Source organism: Barbus barbus (genome assembly GCF_936440315.1).
Source record: "Barbus barbus genome assembly, chromosome: 13".
NCBI lineage: Eukaryota > Metazoa > Chordata > Actinopteri > Cypriniformes > Cyprinidae > Barbus > Barbus barbus.
The window spans coordinates 23,824,077-23,843,475 of record NC_136741.1 but is presented as its reverse complement, the minus strand read 5'-3'; the positions used below and the strand labels follow the sequence as shown (position 1 = coordinate 23,843,475).

The window sequence follows — 19,399 nt, the reverse complement described above, 5'->3', positions numbered from 1 at the left end:
CAGCTTTGAAAGGGGCAGTGAGAAGGGAAGCAGTAACTCAAAACAAAACTTGAGGGATGAAACTACTGTATTTTTCCACTAGCCCTGTCATCTATGTGCCAGGGTCCCCCACAGGGTGAGTAACTCCTGCATATAAATTACATTCTACCACCTACAGTCACTGGTCAGAGTGAAACTGCGTTCAGCAAACTCTCTTTCACCAGCAACATATAATTCATGCCATTAATGTCAGAAACACACGTTTACATGAAACCAGTTTTTCAATGCCTATAAAGCCATGTCTTCCGACTCACAATCTATTCACTCATTTGTTCATTCAGTTATTGATCTCTGACTTTATACCTGATTTGGGGTTGAGTGCATCACACTGTGCGTTATAGATGTGGGTGAAATCCTGGTGGCGTCGCACGAGCTGCTCTCTGTTGCCTTGAGCGGACAGGTGACATTCTTTAAGCATCTTCTTGAGCTTTGGAACAGTAATCAAAGTGTACAAGAGCTTAGGCATCGCCTTTCGCCTTCCACCGCTGAAAAAAAACACATACACAAGTCCCAAGGTCATTTATAGAAAAAATTAATAATTAAATTATACAGAAAAAAATGTATTGTCATTTAAAATAAATTTGCAAAACATTGAGATTTCAAAGTGTACATTGCACAAACCACATTCACAAATTCACACAGAGCCTCATGCACAATGTTCTTCTGCAAGACGCATGCAGTTTTAATTATTAAAAGCTAGAGGACCAAGTTACATAGTGTACCTTTAATAATAGTTCTTCCACCAAGTAATATAGTCCATTAGCCTAAATGTGCCAATTCAGTCCATTCTTTATAACAAATGCTCAGTATGTCTGGCAAATTAGATGGAGAGTGACTGTTCAGGTCATAGCACAAATTTTCAATTGGATTCAAGTCTGTCTCTAGAATATTAACTATAACGCCATAACTTCATAGTTTTGCTGTGTAGTTTGTGCAACTGTGTGCGCTGGAAAGTAACACTAACTCATATCTCTGGCTGACTGAAACAGGTTCTCCTCAAGGATTTGCATGCATTCGGCTTAATCCATTTTGGCCTTGATGCCAACAAACTTTCCAGTTGCACCATCTGAAAAAGAAATCCCCCAAACGTAACACTGCCACCGTGGCAGAGTAGGTGTTACCTGGTATTGCGTTGTATTTTTTTGACAAACATAGTGCTTTTCTTTCAGGCCAAGGAACTTTCAGACCAAAAAGGTACTACCAAACTGTTTGAGGTTTTGTCCCATAGCTTTTACATGATTTAATGCCTCAGAAAAGGCTTTCTCCTAGACACTGTCCCAGAGGTGAATCTCAAGTGGTGAAGAGACAGGATTTCTCAGATAGGAGACAAACAGCTCTGCAATTTGTTTTCTGGTCAATTCTCTGAGAGATGTCCTTGTCTGGTTACTCCGTTTGTTAGGATGGCATGATCCTGGTAGTTGGCTGTATTTCCATTTACTTGGTAACTTTTGTGATCTTTAGAGGATCATATCATGCGTTACTTTTTTTAATATTTATACCTTGATAAAATGTGTCACAAACAATTAAAGAAAGAAGTGTCCTGTCTAATAAACAGGTCAGGTATTTTTTCAATTAAACTGGATACAACAGCCTTCAGGCAGTAGTTAAATAGCTGTAGTGGTTGAAGGCACAGTTCACCCAAACATTATGTCATAATTTGCTCACCCTCGTGCCATTCCAAACCTCTATTACTTTCTTTTCTTCTCAATCTAAATGAGTCTAAATGGGGTCTAATGTAGTTTGCCCCCCAAAATCTCTTCTTTTGTATTCCACAAAAGAAAAAAAAGGGATAAAGGTTTGATACGAGGGTGAATTATTACTTTTGCCTAATATTAAGGTATAAGCACCAGACCCTACACTATTAAACAAAAAGCATTTAAAGGTGAAAAATCCATTCATCTCTGTAGCAGTAGTATGTCAGGATGGGCTTAAGGCCACAGGAATGCTGATGAATGCCCTCATTAATCACGTTACCCTCAAGTTGTCCAGTAAATGAAATCAACCTGGCTGTCAATCAGACACACATCAAAATGTCAACCCTTCAGAATGTCCCTCATAGTGCTGTCGCGATTCGTCGATTTTAGTCGACTAGTCTATTTTAAAAATCGTCGACTTCATTTTGTTCGCGTCGACTAACTGGCAAAATACCGGAAGTGGCGCATTTCACGGACGAGAATCCATAAAACACATTATTAGACTATTTTCAAAGGCTGCATGATATATTAAACCCATTTAAAAATCATTATTAAGCATAACTGTGAATTCACAAACGCCATGATTTAATTAAATAAATCAGGTCACACAGTATATGTCCTTTAATTATTTCCATGCGTGTAGGTTAAGTGCGTGCGTCACACAGCGGCTCCGTTCACGGTAGTTCCGCAGAAGCTGTTATCATTTACATGTGTGGAGCGTCTCAAACTCCATCTCTGCATGTTGTTGTGAGTTTGGGTTTATTATAACGTTCATCTGGGAACGCAACGTGCGCCATTTCATCAGATTTGTAAGGTAAATCATTTATAAATCCACACAAACACAGGAGAATACATTGCGATGTCCACATATTCATTTAATTACAGTGGCTATAACATTTCTGTCCTAAAGAAATGGCCAAATTTGAAAGATTAAGTTGATATTTATTATTTGAATTAAATGGTGCTTGGACAATATTAATCAAGGATTAGATCGCGCAGTAATGTGTAAAAACAATCGTCAGGCCGTTGGCGCCTCCTGCAGGCCTTTGTTGTAATACGTAATGTACATTAGCTCTATTGTTTATAATAAATTATGTATTTTACCAGTTTTGTTCAATAAAACCATACGATTTCTTGCTTTTGATACTTTATTTGAACTAATTATCATTGCATCATTGCTATTATACATGTATTTTAAGTCATTTTAAAAGCTATTTTTCACTTAGATCTATTTTTATTACCACAACAAAATTTATATATTGCAGGGCCCTATGAAATCCGTTTTATTTGCAAATTCAGTTTTTTCCATTTTCATTTTTCCATTTTTCATGTTTTAATGGTAAAATTACATTTTATTAATCAAAAAGCCTGTCTAATTAATTGAGTTTTACAGTTTTATCTGTACCAAATTCTGTTTTCCATTATTTTCTGGATTCCATTTTAATGGTTCCATTAAATTTTAATAATCAAAAGTATCTCCAATTAATTGATTTTATAGTTAGGGTTTTTTTTTTTCAGAAATACTGCATTGTTCAAATGCAAATATTACATTGTTCACCTAAATAAATTCTGGTAAATAATATTTCTGGTAAACACTCCTTTAAAAAGTGTTTTTTGATTATAATTTTACTAGAACACGTGGATATGTTGTCATTCTTACACTATAATACTGAACTTTGATTTCAATGATTTGATTATGAGATGGACACTTCTTGCACTCTGTTGCACTTTACTTTTGCTTTAAAAAAGGATTTCATCGAAATTTGGATTTCATTTGGTTTAATAAAATATTCTTAAGTAAAATTGTTGATTTTTTGTGGGAAATTAATCCTTTAGATTAATCAGTCGATAGATTAATCGAAATAAAAATAGTCGTTAGTGGCAACCCTAGGAGAAAAGGGGGAGTCCCAGTAAAGGGGGAAGGGATGAAGACAAGCTATAATCTATAGGGAACATTATTTAATAAGGACCTAATCCATTCTTTAACCACGAGTACTCTTCAACTACTTTTCAAGTGCCCATAATTATTCACCACAGAACAATTTTTTAAACAATCTATTCAAGAAAAGTTGTTTCAGCCACAATCAGTTCATTTGTTAAACTTCATTCAACTAACTTAGACATCCAAGAATAAGATTTTTTTTTTTTTTTTTAAATACATGATTGTAAAGGGTCCCTGATTAGGTAGAAAAATATACAGGTCTAAGAAAGCTGAGATTGTCAGACATCTGCGCACACAATCTGGACAATCTACTTTCTTTTTGTTAACAACTGTTTATTGAGTTTTATTTTGTGGAACAGTAGTACAAAACAAAAATCAGATGGACAAATTTAAAACCCACCCCTTGGTAGACTTAATTTTTTTATTTTTAAATAAATGAAATAAACAAATAATAATAATAATAAACATATTAATATTAATAGATAAACAAATAACAATACAATAATTTTTGCAAAGATTTTAGAAAAGACGACAACATTAAAAGCTGAATGCCATGATTTTAGGACAATCTACTTTCAAGAAAAGTGAATTTAATTATATATAGCCATTAGTTATGCTCCACTTATTTGATTGGACAAATGGTGTTTCAAGATATTTCAAGTTCCGTTTATTTCTAAAGCACACAAAGTGCTGTACAATAATTACAATATAGATACACAAGAAAGAAACACAATCAATAATCATTTAGAGACAATAAGAACAGGATAAATTACATGTTAAAAGCCGAGACAAACAAATGAGTTTTGAGAGCAGATTTAAACTCAGATAAAGTGGAAGCCATTTTAATTTGGGTCGGGAGATTATTCCACAGAGTGGGGCAAGCCACTTCAAAGGCTCTATTTCCCCTTTTTTTTCCAAGCAGGTTCTGGGAATCTGAAGGAGGAATTTGTTTCCCGATCTAAGTCCTCACCTAAGAGTGTACGGGTGGAGTAAGTCCGTCAGATAAAATGGTGCAAGATTATTTAAAGATTTATAGACAAGTAATAAAAATTTTATATTCAATTCTATACTGAACAGGTAGCCGATGTAGAGATCTCAGAAGGGGTGTAACATGATAAAATTTCCCTTCAGGAATCTAGCTGCTGCATTTTGAACGACTTGTAAATGGGAAATTTGAGTCTTTGAAACATCATAATATAGAGAGTTGCAGTAATCCAGCCGAGATGTAATAAAGGCGTGGATAGCAACCTCTAAAGAGGCGTTAGAAAGAAAGGTTTTAATTTTAGAGAGAGAGCGAAGATAAAAAAAAAACTAGAGCCCACTACAGAGCTGATTTGTCTGTCAAATTTCAAGCCGTTGTCGATTTCCACACCCAGATTTCGCACTTTTTAAATTTAAATGTAAAGCAAAATTTAAGAACTCAAGATTAGGTATGTTTTGTGTTCTAGTTTCAGAGGGGCCAAAAACAATAACTTCCGATTTATCTGAATTTAGGAAAAGGAAATTTTTTCAGAGCCATGATTTTACGTCATCCAGCCACGCTGATAAACTATTAAGAACATGCTTTTTTTCCGTGGTCAGAGGCAGATAGATTTGCATATCATCAGCGTAACTATGGAAAGAAATGCCGTGTTTCCTAAAGATGGACCCCAAGGGAAGTAGATAGAGAGAAAAGAGAGTAGGTGCAAGAACAGACCCCTGAGGTACACCACAGGTTAGCTTGCGTAAAGAGGAAGTTAAATTTCCTATTTTAACTGAGAAAGTTCTATTTGTTAGGAAAGATTTTAACCAATTTAATACCGCCCCTCCCAGACCCACATAAGACTCCAAGCGAGAGATGAGAATTGCATGATCAACAGTGTCGAAGGCTGAAGACAGGTCCAGCATAACTAAAATAACAGAATCACCAGAATCAGTGGCCATTAGAATATCATTAAGAACTCTTACAAGGGCAGTTTCAGTACTATGCAGTGATTTAAAGCCTGATTGAAGAGTCTCATAGATGTGATTATTAGTTAAAAACGACTGGAGTTGTAAAGAGACAATTTTTTCCCATCACCTTAGAGATGAAAGGTAGAAGAGAAACAGAAAATTATATTTGAAGTGTTTTGCCGTTTACATCACTCTCTTAGTCCGCATTTGCTACATTGAATGTTTGATCCTGGTTTAGATTCTTTTGAAACTACTTTCATCAAAAACAAAGCCATTTTGTGTCTGAAATATCACTTGTTCAGTATTAATTTCTTATTTATTGAATTACTGCATGTAAACAATATAAACAAGTAATAACTTGACAAAAAGTGGATTCTGATTTTGAAGAACAGCAGGTCAACTAACAGCATGCTTCCTCTAAACAATCAGATAATTTGCACTGTCAAACTTCACACTGTAATATTGCATTATGGGACATATTTTCTCCATACCTTCTCAATCCCTCCTTCTTATCATCTCTGCTCAAGCACATATCCAGATGTTTATTAATGTGCTGTTCGAGCACACCAACTCCACAGACAGGGCATTCCACTGCAACACACATTATTAACAAATTATTGCTTATTATAACCAGCACAAAATTACAAAGATGTTTTTAAAATGGTGTCACCGCTCTAAATAAATAAATAAATAAATAAATATATATATATATATATATATATATATATATATATATATATATATATATATATATATATATAATTAATTCACTTATTATGAAGAAAAATCAATGCATCAGTGGACAACCCATTATCAATGCATTAAGGGATAAACAATGTAATAGACTGATAGACAAACCAATTACGTTTAACATTTAACTACTATACGTGTTTATTTCTTACAATATAAATTCAACAAAATAGCATGTCATGCACATCACCTTTATCCAGTGGCTTATTGTGTGATGTGGAAGGAAAAGCAGTTACATCCAACTTTTCGTCTTTCACCATTCCCAATGGATCCTCCACATTTTCTTGCTTGATGTTACTTAGCTGCTGTAAACACACCTCCATGGGTTCTGATTTGACTGGCACGTGAAGCTTACGACTTGTTTGGGCCTCTGATGAGGGAGTCACAGGGGTCTTCTTCTGGAAAAAATGACTGAGGGTGTTTGTGTCCTTTCTGAGGCCCTTCTGTCTTGCTGCTTTGCCTTTGATCATCAAAACCGGGGTTTCCGGTGAAATAGGGGGCGATTCCAAATTTGAGTGACACAAGTTTTCCCTGGTGAGATGAGAAAGATTGTATTTAGTATATTTTCAAAATTAGTTTAGTGCTGTGAAGACAAAGCTGAATTTTCAGCAGCCATTGGTCCAGTCACATGTACTTTCAGAAATCATTCTAATAAACTAATTTGATGCACAAGAAAGATTTCTTTTGTGTGAGTTTTTGTGCCAGCAGACCTGCAGGGATAAAAGGGGCTTCCACATACTTTTGGGCCATGTGGTGTGTGTGTGTGTGTGTGTGAGGGACATACAATATGCAATATCAAAAGACAAAAAAATCTTCAAGAACATAAACTGGGCCAAGGACAAAAAAGAAAGGTTGTTTGAGCATCTGTGAGCCACTAAAGTGACAATTTGTCAGCAAAAGTGTTTTTGACAGCAAAACTGTGCTTCCCTATACAATGTGTAAGCCTTCGAATATCTCTGCTTCCCTTCTGAGGGAGAGTGAGAGACGAAATCGTGAAAAATAATTTAAGGGGAGGACAGGAGGGCAAGAGGAGCGAGAAAGAGAACATAAGAGTACATAAAAGGAAGTGAGATAGAGACTGAATGCAGGCAAGCACCTGTCGGTTTCGCAATTCCAGTAGAAATGTGGAAAGCCAACAAATGCAGAGAGTGGCTATGAGCCCATTACAGAGCCATAAAGTGGAGTCAATGAGGTGTGCAAACGCTACTTTCCATATTGAAACCTTTTATTTCTCTTTGTCTGACCGTTAGTCCACATACATGCATGTAAAACTAAACACTTAAAAAAAAAGAACAAGAAACAAGGTGCCCCAATCTGTATTAATGTGGCTGTGACCATTTTGGGTCTACATTAATATCTGAAAGGGTGATGTCAGTTTTTTTCCTTATGTGTCAATGCCATTAGAAAAGATCTAGCGGCAAACAGACCAAAGCTAAAAAGAGATATAAAATAGCATCTTCAACCATTATACCCTGAAAAAAAGGAAAAAAGCCTCAATCCTTCTTGTTAAGTTAAAGGGGAAATTTAATACATCAGAATCAGAATTAGCATTATTGCCAGGTATGTTTGCACATACGAGGAATTTGTTTTAGTGACAGTAGCTCCACAGTGCAACAGAATGACAGCAACAGGACAGGACACAGATTAAAAATTAAAATAAATAATGTACAAATATACAAAAATGGACAATGTGCCAAATAGCACAAATACAATATACAAAATAGACAATTCAGTATGTATAGGTATGTTAGGTGCAAATTTGAAATGTAATAAGTATGTGTGTAAAATAAAAAGTATGATCGTGTTGTGTGTTTCATGTTTATTGTTAAGAGTTCAAGTGTTCATGAGATGGATTGCCTGAGGGAAGAAACTGTTCCTATGTCTGGTGCTCAGAGCTCTGTAGCGTCGACCAGAAGGCAACAGTTCAAAGAGGGAGTGTGCTGGATGTGAGGGGTCCAGAGTGATTTTACCAGCCCTTTTGCTCACTCTGGATAAGTACAGTTCTTGGAGAGTGGGAAGGGTTGTACCAATGATTCGCTCAAAAGTCCGGAGTACCTTCTGTAGTCTTCTGAGGTCAGATTTGGTAGCTGAGCTGAACCAGACATTTATTAAAGTGCAGAGGATGGATTCAATGATGGCAGAGTAGAATTGTTTCAGCAAGTCCTATAGCAGATTGAACTTCCTCAGCTGGCGAAGGAAGTACAACCTCTGCTGGGCCTTTTTCACAATAGAGTCAATGTGAATGTCCCACTTCAGGTCCTGAGAAATTGTGGTGCCCAGGAACCTGAATGACTCCACTGCAGTCACAGAGCTGTTCATGATAGTGAGTGGGGGGAGAGCAGGGGGGTTTCTCCTGAAGTCCACGATCATCTCCACAGTTTTGAGCGTGTTGAGCTCCAGGTTGTTAAGACTGCACCAGACAGCCAGCTCCTTAACCTCCTGTCTGTAAGCAGACTCATCACCGTCCTGAATGAGGCCGATCAGTGTGGTGTCGTCTGCAAACTTCAGGAGCTTGACAGAGGGGTCTTTAGAGGTGCAGTCGTTGGTGTAGAGGGACAAGAACAGTGGGGAGAGAGCGCAGCCCTGAGGAGCTCCAGTGCTGATGGTGCAGGTGCTGGATGAGAATTTTCCCAAATGAAGTCCACAAAAAGGATCCTCACATAAGTCCCTGGTCTGTCCAGGTGTTGCAGTGTGTAATGCAGTCCCATGTTGACAGCATCATCCACAGACCTGTTTGCTCTGTAGGCAAACTGCAGGGGGTCCAGTAAGGGAACAGTGATGTCCTTCAGATAAGCCAAAACCAGTTTTTCAAATGACTTCATGACCACAGACTTTAGAGCCACAGGTCTGTAGTCATTAAGTCCTGTAATCTTGGGTTTCTTTGGGATGGGGATGATGGTGGAGCATTTGAAGCATGAGGGGACTTCACACAGCTCCAGTGATCTGTTGAAGATCTGTGTGCTCACAAAGCTCTATTTACAGAATAGCACCACGACTTGTTAAAAAGTCACTTGGTTGATCTACATCCCAACATAACTCTGGAGTCTGAAATTAATAAACAAATGTGTGTTTGCAGGTTATTTGCAAGAGTCAGTAGAGAGTAAATGAAAATATCAAGAAAGATTGTGAATCAAGAACAGAGCAGTCTAAAGTGTTTAAAGGAGCGGAAAGTACTAAACTTTATTGGTAGCAGAAAGAATGGCCAGTCAATTTTTTGAAAACAACTACAGATGCAATCATAATGTGCAATGAACTTGTTCATACTGAATTGAAATCTACTAGAAATATCACAAACACCCATATTAAGGGCCTTTATGTAAAAGTCTTAAAGACAAAGCAGCAAAAAAGTAAAAAATAAAACATGCCCTTTAAAGGGTCAGACAGAGGGTAGAATTGTCATGATTATATACTAACTAAATCATGACTGCTTGGAGGAAAAAGCCTTGACTAACATTATAAGCAGGCCTCATGCAAAAATAAAATAAATCATTATTAGGAAAAATTATATGATCCCTTTAACCAGGGCTCTACGCTTACTTTTCTTTTTAGGAGCACTTGTGCTCATAATTTAAAACATTTAGGAGCACCTTCAAGTCAATAATCAAAAATTCTGATCAAAAATGAGCCTTCCCATTACGAGGTGATATTTGACTCAAAGTGATTTACAGGGAATTTTGTTTTTACCTTTGTAATGGCATTTTTCTAACTTTATTAAAAGTATGTAAAAGTATCTTATTTCAAATTAAAAAAAAAAAAAATAAATTATATATATATATATATATATATATATATATATATATATATATATATATATATATATATATATATATATATATATATATATATTTATAAGCTTTTTTATCATTTCTAATTAAAACAACAGAATAAAAGCAAGTAGAATAAGAAGTAGAATAAGATACCAATGAAATTAAATTATTTAAGAATTTCAAGAAATATTCAAGAAACAGTATTTAAGAAATAAATTTGTACTACAGAGGTGGCACAGAAGAACACACAAGTGGCTTGTAGGTGTATTTTCAGATGTTTAATGAGGCTCAGAGGTTGCATAAGTGCAATTAAATTCATAAATTCATGTTGAGGTTAATGTTTTAAATATATAATTTTGAATGTAGAAATATTAAATGATTTAAATAACTGAAAAGATACGTTAAAAATTAAACTAAAACTGCCAGTAGGTGGCGGTATGTCACTGATTTTATCACTGAATCATTCATTTAACTGATTCATTGAGGAATGAAGAACGTGACTGTCTTTATGTGTCATTGAATCATTGACTCACTAGATTAGTTTAAAAACGCAGTTCATTCATAAACAAAGCACCGCTGTGTTTGAATGGAGATGCGCAGCGGCTTGGCTGAGACTTTGTTTGAAACTATTTTCGTTGCTGAAATAGAGCAAAATAAGGCAATAGTGTTGTAGTCAGACAATATAAGTCACTTAATATTAATTTCTTGTTTAATGAACTGTTGTATTAAATCAATATCACATTTGCAAACTCCCTTAATAATCATTAAAACAACCTTAACAACCTGGAGCTGAACACGCTCAAAACTGTGGAGATGATAGTGGACTTCAGGAGAAACCCCCCTGCTCTCCCCCCACTCACCATCATGAACAGCACTGTGACTTCAGTAGAGTCATTCAGATTCCTGGGCACCACCATCTCCCAGGACCTGAAGTGGGACAATCACATTGACTCTATTGCGAAAAAGGCCCAGCAGAGGCTGTATTTCCTCCGCCAGCTAAGGAAGTTCAACCTGCCTCAGGAGCTGCTGAAACAGTTCTACTCTGCAATCATCGAGTCTGTCCTATGTTCTTCTATAACTGTTTGGTTTGGTTCAGCTACCAAAACAGACATCAGAAGACTACAACGGACAGTTAGGACTGCTGAGAGGATTATCGGTGCCCCTCTGCCCAGCCTCCAAGAACTTTACACCTCCAGAGTGAGGAAAAGGGCTAAGAAAGTCACTCTGGACCCCTCACACCCAGCTCACTCTCTCTTTGTACTGTTGCCCTCTGGCCGGCGCTACAGATCACTGAGCACCAGAACAGCCAGACACAAGAACAGCTTTTTCCCCCAGGCCGTATCCCACCTGAACAACACATAACACACCCCGGTACTGTACATCTGTAAATAACCCATCAAACCTTCATCTGTACATAGGACACATGCACATTCACAGTTCTGTCTATGGTCATGTCTCTTTTCTGTATATTTTTATTTTTATTACTATTGTTATTCTTAATTATTGTATATTCTCTTCATTAGTGTTCTTTATCAACTTAATTATATGTTGTCTGCACTATGTTTGTACTTTCTGTACTGGAAGCTCATAACACCAAGACAAATTCCTTGTGTGTGCAAACACACTTGGCAATAAAGCTCTTTCTGATTCTGATTCTGATTAAAAGCTGTCACTCATCTTAGTTCGCGATCTCACAAAACTCCATTATAATCAACGAAGCTCCTTACAATCTCTTATTTTACACTCTTTTTGTTATAATGAGAGAATATGTCTGTGATACATTACTCAACGCTGCAAAAACACGCAAGTACGTTAGAAACCTTTAGAGCTCACTCAGAGCAAACACAAATACGCTGATCGGGTCAGTCGCACTCGGTGCACCTAAATATTTTTTCATAGTCGCACGCAGTAGTTTTCAGTCGCAAACGCACTGTAGAGCCCTGCCTTTAACTAATGAATAACAAACTGTTCTAATTTTTTGGGCCTTTCTTCAGTAATGCTTTTAAAAATCAACTGCAGTCTTATAACTACAGGCTTAACTATCTACCCAGCCAAGACCATAAAAAACCCCTCACGAAATAATAGCCATGATTGAAAAGTATATCATTCTAAGCTTAAAACCAATTATACGATTTAGGAGTTTAAAAAAAAATGAATTTCTGTAGCTTTCAAGCAGGCTATAGCTGCAAAAAATACTGTGGTCAACATCTTAAAGCCTACAAAAGACATAAAAAAAAAACCAGGCTTTCCAAGTTTGAAATTTCAGAAACCTTGGATCTCTTTGGAAGCTCTTTGTTCTTCCAACAGCAAGAGAAGGACAGTGAGCTTGCAACAGCAGTAGCTCAGAGTCGTCGATAATCAGACCTGGAAAGACAAGGCTAATTGCATTCATTGAGACAAAGCAGCTCTATAATATCGGGAGAAACCTATTCATTAGCATTCCCATTCCACTCAGTGACAGTTTCCCAGCTGGTGCAAGACAGTATGAGATTCAAAATATCAGTTCTCCTGAACTATGACTGTTCCATTTATTCTTAAAATATACATACTATATATGAATGTAATAAATCACAATTCACAAACAATATTCTATCCAAGATACAATAGCCAAAGAAATGCAAATAAAAATAAAAGCATATATCTATATTAAAGGCCTTTATAACTGTCCCCAATGTCCTGTCCTAAAAGATGACACATGCCTTTGACATCATCACTGAGGGAAAACAGGAAATTAAAACACTGTCCCATAAGGCACCTCTCTCTTCATCCCGATGGCCATCTGAAACTCTACCAACCAACTATATTAGGAACACTCACAGGCACACAATACAGAGGAGATTGATGGCACCTCGAGAGACTGAATTAAAAAACAATATCGCAAATAAAATCTACTGAGTGCTCTAGCTGTTCACTACTTTGCACTTTTACATTCAATGTGAGGTACACGTGTGGGGAGAAGTTGGAAGATAGTAGGTAAAATAATGTTTTTAAAAAAAACATTCCTTGATTACTTTAAGTTAAAGACTTTATATAACTGTATGTCTACAGTCTGAGAACTTAAGACTGCTTGAAGAGAAGCAAGGCAGAACAGCTCCTTGAGTCCTGCAGCAGGTGAAGTATGCCAAAGGTATAGACCCGAATATTGAAAATAAAATCCTACTTGATTGTTAAAGCAAATCCACAATCTCATGGCAGGCTAGGACGTTACATGTTCCAGTTTGTCATGAGATGTTGAACAATAAGAAACAACTGTATCTCTTAAAATTCTAATAAATTAGCTGATTTTCTGATACCTTCAGGCAAGTTAGAACAATCTTAAACTTTAAAGTTAACAGATTTAAAGTAACGCTGTGCAATCGGATGGTTGTTTATCGTCTACCTGCCTTCTTCAGGACTGCAGCTGCACACTCTCTGAACAAGAACAAATGTAGCATTGAAAGAGCAATAGCTTAAAAATGCACATAATAGAACTGAAGCATAAGTTGATACATTATTCACACGAAAAACATGTTTGATGTCAACTCCAACAAAACCCTGTGATAAAACATTCATTGACAATCAGAATGTCTGGGACTTTGTAGCTGAATCTTAATGTTAGAAAGACAGACAAAAATGAGAACAGTATTAATCAGATAACCAACATTTATATGAGTTTTATAAAAATAGTATATTTAGTCGTATCCACCAAGGCTTTTCACATGTATGCAGAACGAGAGAAGCAGCAGATTCAACCTTTACTTTTTGAGATAAAATCCTTTGGCTGAATATGACTTGACCTCTCACTCTGCCCATTATCAAAAACTAACTACCTTCACCTGTATTTTCCATTAAATTAGAATTAATACATTTTTCCTGTTCAATTTTATCACTACCCACTAATTAACCCCCAATGACTTTCTATAAGACTGCTATTCAGACCCACACCTAATTTGCAGCCATAGAACTCCTCAGAAAGCTCTTTAGTCCTGCAGAAATTAATCACTATTCATTCACAAAGTGACTGGATTACAGTATAAACATATTTTACCATGTTTAAAACTTCTGCAGCATTCCATATTTTCCCCAAAACAATGCAATATGCAAAGCTGCAGAATCTGCAGAACACATGCTGTATAACACATCCTTATAAATGTATGAAATAAATGGTTATATTTAAAACAGAAAAAAAAAAAACTTTACCTTGCTGCTTGGAAGCTCTGAACTAAGTCATCTAATAATCTGTTGTTCCTTAGGTCCTGTTCTGTTGATGGCTGCAAAGAGAAATTAAGATTAATGGAAAGTGTCCTAAACCCTCAAACTAATGACTTCATTAAACTGCAATAACAGTCAGCAATGTTTATATGTAGAAGACAGGAGTTAATAATAATTAAGATTTTAAAATGTTTCTGAAAGAGCTCTCTTATGCTTCCCAAGGCTAAATGAATTTGATCAAAAATACAGTAATAAAAAATAAAAACAAATATTCTAAATTCTAATACGCTGATTTGCAATTATTATTAGTGCTTAAAGATTAACAATGGATCTTTTCATTAATGTTGAGAGAACAAGCTCATTAAACAATTTACTTAAAATATATTTTTTTGTAACATTATAAATATATTTACTGTCACGTTTGATCAATTTGGTGCATGCTGGCTGTATTATAATAAGAGTATTCACTTTTTATTTTCTGCATAAAAATATTAAGCAGCATAAAATGATTACACATTGATAAAAAAAAATTATTGAGCACTATTAAGCAATTAAAAAAAATTAAGGATCATGCAACACTGTTTATCTCTTAAAATATATTAAAAAATAAAAAATATTAAATTGTAATAATATTTCACAACATTACCAATTGTACTGTTTTTGTTCATTCCTTCATATATATATATATACAGTGAGGTCAATAAGTATTTGATCACCCTGTAGTGTGTGCAAACCTGGTGAAGAACTACAGGAACCGTTTGACCTCTGTAATTGTTAACAAAGGCTTCTGTACCAAATATTAAAAAATTTTGACTCAAGTGATCAAATACTTATTTGACAAAGTAATTCACAAATAAATTGTTAAAAAAATCATACAATGTGATTTCCGGATTTTTTTTTTTAGATTCTGTCTCTCACAGTGGAAATGCACCTATGCTGAAAATTGTAGACCCCTCCATGATTTCTAAGTAAGAGAACTTACAAAATCACAGGGTGAACAAATACTTATTGACCTCACTGTATATATATATATATATATATATATATATATATATATATATATATATATATATATATATATATATATATATATATATATATGGAGAGAGAGATTTCAATGTAAACATCCTGTGGCTAATCCAGTGGAGGATTAACTGGAGTATGACAGGAAGGTTTGACAGTCATGTTTAGATTATTTTGACATGAGACTCACCAAGTTACAAACAGGACACAACAACTTATAGATCAGAAACTTCCGTATGCACAGAGAACAAACTGTTGGAACAGCAAAAAGAAAAAGAAGCAATGACTTAGTATTTTGCTGAAAGCAATTATGGCAGTAAATACATCATACATATCAAACGTTTAGAAACTGAACTGCAGAAGTATACTTACAGTTATGAGAACACTGGGTCATCATGGTGATGTTGAGAAACTCAAAGCAGATGGGACAACGGAGGAGGGTGTCTATGCTCTGACACAGACAAAAAATAAACAAGATCTGATGTCAACGAACCTGGGAATATCCAGATTTATGACTATTATATATATGGCACTGTGACACTGTATAAACCCTTGCAACGCAGTTCATTCTGATCAATATCAGGAAAGCAGTGGACATAAAACAAGAACATAATGACATCGTGAACAGATTTGGGGTTTTATTTCAGTAAAACAACAACTGAAGTAAGACGTTTAACTTAAAAAAACAAAAAATTGTGAGATGCGTTAGAAATCGAGATATAAACTTCAACACGTGAGCGGCAAATAACACAATGGTAGAAGATAATCTTTGCAGTTGAATAACTGAACGTACTTTCAGACATGACAGGTTCGGCGGTAAGTCCACTTCGTTTAGCTGAGCCATTCTGTGCAAATCCCTGTGCTACTATTATCTTGATTTAGATGAAAGATGAAAATTAATATGAACTCTAGAAACAATCCACTCCCGCGCATTGCTAAACACTTCCTACAATAGCGTCACTTCCGGTTGAAACACGTAACAAGAGCATGACACAATATTTACAAAAAAAAAAATACCATGGGACTTTTTATATAATGTTTATAATAAAATAAAAAACATGGGTAACCATAGTTTCTGCCAAAATCGTAGCGTTATACAAAACATTTTTTTTTTTACTTTTGTAAATTCAAAATAAATTATTATAGGCTAGAAGTTTCAAAACACTGTAAGAATCTTTCAGAGAATTTGACATTTGTTTGTTAGTTTGTTTAAAAAGCATCAAGCATCATTAACGAGTGTTATTGTAGAAACAACTGCGGTAGCCTAATGATTATGTTTTTTTTGAGATTGATTTCCATGATGATTTTACTAAGGAAAGCATAATTGCTAAGGTTAGATTTTAATAAAATAATAAAGATTAACGTAATAAAGTGTAGAATCCTTCAATTAAAATATAATATGATACATCTTATATGATTGCTTTTAAATTCCAATATTTCACAACAAATAATTCCTAAATGTTATATGTTAATATAAATACAAACTAATTGTATTTGTAACATTTAGAGAAAAATACAGTCATAATTAATGTAATAAATAATTAGATGTGGTTTAGTAATGCAGGCCTGATCATGATCCTTTAATAAGTGGATTTATTTCACAGAATAGTAGAGAATGAATTATGGCTAATGTTATGGAATACTGGAAGAAGTCAAAAGGCCATATTCTAATCCTAATATTAATCCTTATAATTGATGATTAATAATGCTATGTTTACTTAGTAATACAATTGCACTATTATAAATATTTTGGCATGTGACAGTGAAGGTGATGCTCCACAGCCCACAGAGTGCCACTAAACTGAATAAGTGATCATAGCCAGGTGTAAGAAAGTATGAGACTGAATGAATATGCACCTCAAACACTCTGGAATAACACACATCGTTCCTCTATCTTGTTTCTCTGAACGTCAAGGATAAAGAAAATAAAAAGTATCTGTGAATACAAGCAGTGCTTATAAAGTAAATCTGTTCTGTGTATGTTTGCTGAAAGGTTAGAGTACATACCAAATAAAGACATTCCGTGTGAATGGGAATTTGTAGAGTAATAATATTGCAAAGAAACTTGAGGGCATGACCGCTCACTTCACGTGACGTCACATCCTTATTGGAACGCCCACCTGGAAATACCTTTGTTTTATTCTTTTGAGAGGTGATCTAAATATTTGTGGCTGGGAAACAGATGAAAAATAGTTTTTCATCTTTAAAGGGCTGCTTGTGCAGCAGTTCTATGGATATTTTGCCCTTCAGGTCTTCGAGACGGTCACTTGACTGAAAACTAGGGTGATATTTAGACTTATGAGAAGGACAGGATCCCATTGATTTGTTAAACTGAATATTGTTCTTTACTTAATAACAAAATTAAGAAGTTTTCGTACAGTATGCACTAACAAACACTTTTTGCTACACACTGAGTTTACTTGGATAGCGATATATCCTCATCAAATCTACAGTAAGTGCAAGAGTATGGAAAATGAAAATACATGTTGACGCTACCTTGAGGTTCAATTGCACTGTTCAGGTGCTTATTTTGCATGAATATGATTACAAACGAGGCTGACTGACAAGTGTAAGTATACAGCTACACATTCCAAATCACTTAAACATGAAAGGCAATATTCTCAGATGTCTAATGGTGCCTCTTTTTGTGGATCACAGAACACGGGCAAAATGTAATGGATAGCAAAGTGTGACTGCAGTCTTAACTGCCAAGATACATGAAAACCTTTTAGAAAATAATAAGCCCATTTTGTCCTCAAGGTGGATATCATTAAATCATGGGGTACTCAGGTCGTCAGAGTGTGTCCACCAGTGTATACTTTAGATTTGGATGTGTGACATACATTGTTGGAATATCGTTATAAAAACACAGATTTGTGAGCATTATTGGAATATCGTTAGAATAAACTCGTGCTTGTCATCACAGAATCTAACCAATGAGAATAAAGTGTGTCGTCATCAAGGCTTCAGCGCCTGACCTTGGCAGCTGGTCTCGTTTTGCTCTCTCGGTACTTTAATGGCACATGTGATCATATGGTGGCAGCTGCGCCAATCAAAAGGTGCGTTCGACTTGAAGCACGGCTACAGACGGTGGTCAACGAGAGTAGCCGCTTGCAGTCAGGGGCGGAGTTGAAAACGGAGTCGTCAAGTCGGACACTACGGGGCTCTCGTAGTTTGCTGCATCTACCTCAGTCATGGCAGATCACGTGGCGTTTGCTTGCTTTATTGCAGACTAACTGGAAGCTATAGAAATGCCGTTATTGTTGTATGAAATTGAGCACAATGAGCAACGAAAGTGAGTAAAGGTTCAATGTAATAAGTATTATTTTTATATATCCAAAGGGACATGGGACCATACCCAACACCAGTGTGACTCGTTATTTCTAATACTAACCAATCAATGCAATTACACTTAACAATTTTCATTAGAAGTGATTCTTTTTTTATTACTATGTTGGTTTATGTTTTAATAAACCTTTAAGATGTATGTAATATTTTGAAAGGGTGTCATCACGACAGAAACGAGTTTTAAGTAAATAAATAGAACATATTGAAAATTTGACTTGTGCAGTATGATTCATTATGTGTGTTTTTGCTACTGCAACTTAATAAAAATAATCTATGAAGATAATAATTGTATGTACTAAATGTGGTTTTCATTACAGATAAAAGAATTAGGACAAAACACCATGAACATACGTGAACACCATGAACAGGCCTACGGATAAGCCCAATTTATTTGCCTTTCTATTATGATTTATACCATCTTATGAAAGTGATCTGAATGTTGTATTAAGTTGGCATCCAGCCAGAGTTGTTGGTAGTAATCACATGCAAGTGAAGATGGATGAACCCAGCAACTAGACAATTAGTATCAATCAGAATCCATGATGACCACATTATATTAAAAGTCTGTAAGATTGACACTTGATTTATTCCATAAAAAAATTATCTAAATAGGTTATGCAGCTTAATACTGTAAAGGGTCTGTATGAAAAAGGTCCAAAATAAACCTATGCACAAAACCTATATAAACAAATTAACAAAAAAGTGATTGCAGT

General features: G+C 35.4%; 1 protein-coding gene across 7 annotated transcripts in view; it reads right to left on the bottom strand.

Moving 5' to 3' along the window:
• rad18 (RAD18 E3 ubiquitin protein ligase) overlaps positions 1-16,312 on the bottom strand; it is a 49,310-nt gene extending 32,998 nt beyond the window's left edge. For all 7 annotated transcript variants that reach the window (XR_013784995.1, XR_013784996.1, XM_079431958.1 and 4 more), the window contains exons 1-7: positions 16,132-16,312; positions 15,711-15,789; positions 15,529-15,590; positions 14,304-14,374; positions 6,548-6,888; positions 6,099-6,198; positions 343-524 (exon numbers count right to left, since the gene is read on the bottom strand). Coding sequence is in view for 5 of the 7 variants with exons in the window: in XM_079431958.1 (XP_079288084.1) it covers positions 343-524; positions 6,099-6,198; positions 6,548-6,888; positions 14,304-14,374; positions 15,529-15,590; positions 15,711-15,789; positions 16,132-16,182 (886 nt within the window). In the remaining 2 variants the exon portion in view is untranslated. The remainder of the gene's footprint in view (positions 1-342; positions 525-6,098; positions 6,199-6,547; positions 6,889-14,303; positions 14,375-15,528; positions 15,591-15,710; positions 15,790-16,131) is intronic.
• Between the last annotated feature and the right edge of the window lie 3,087 nt (positions 16,313-19,399).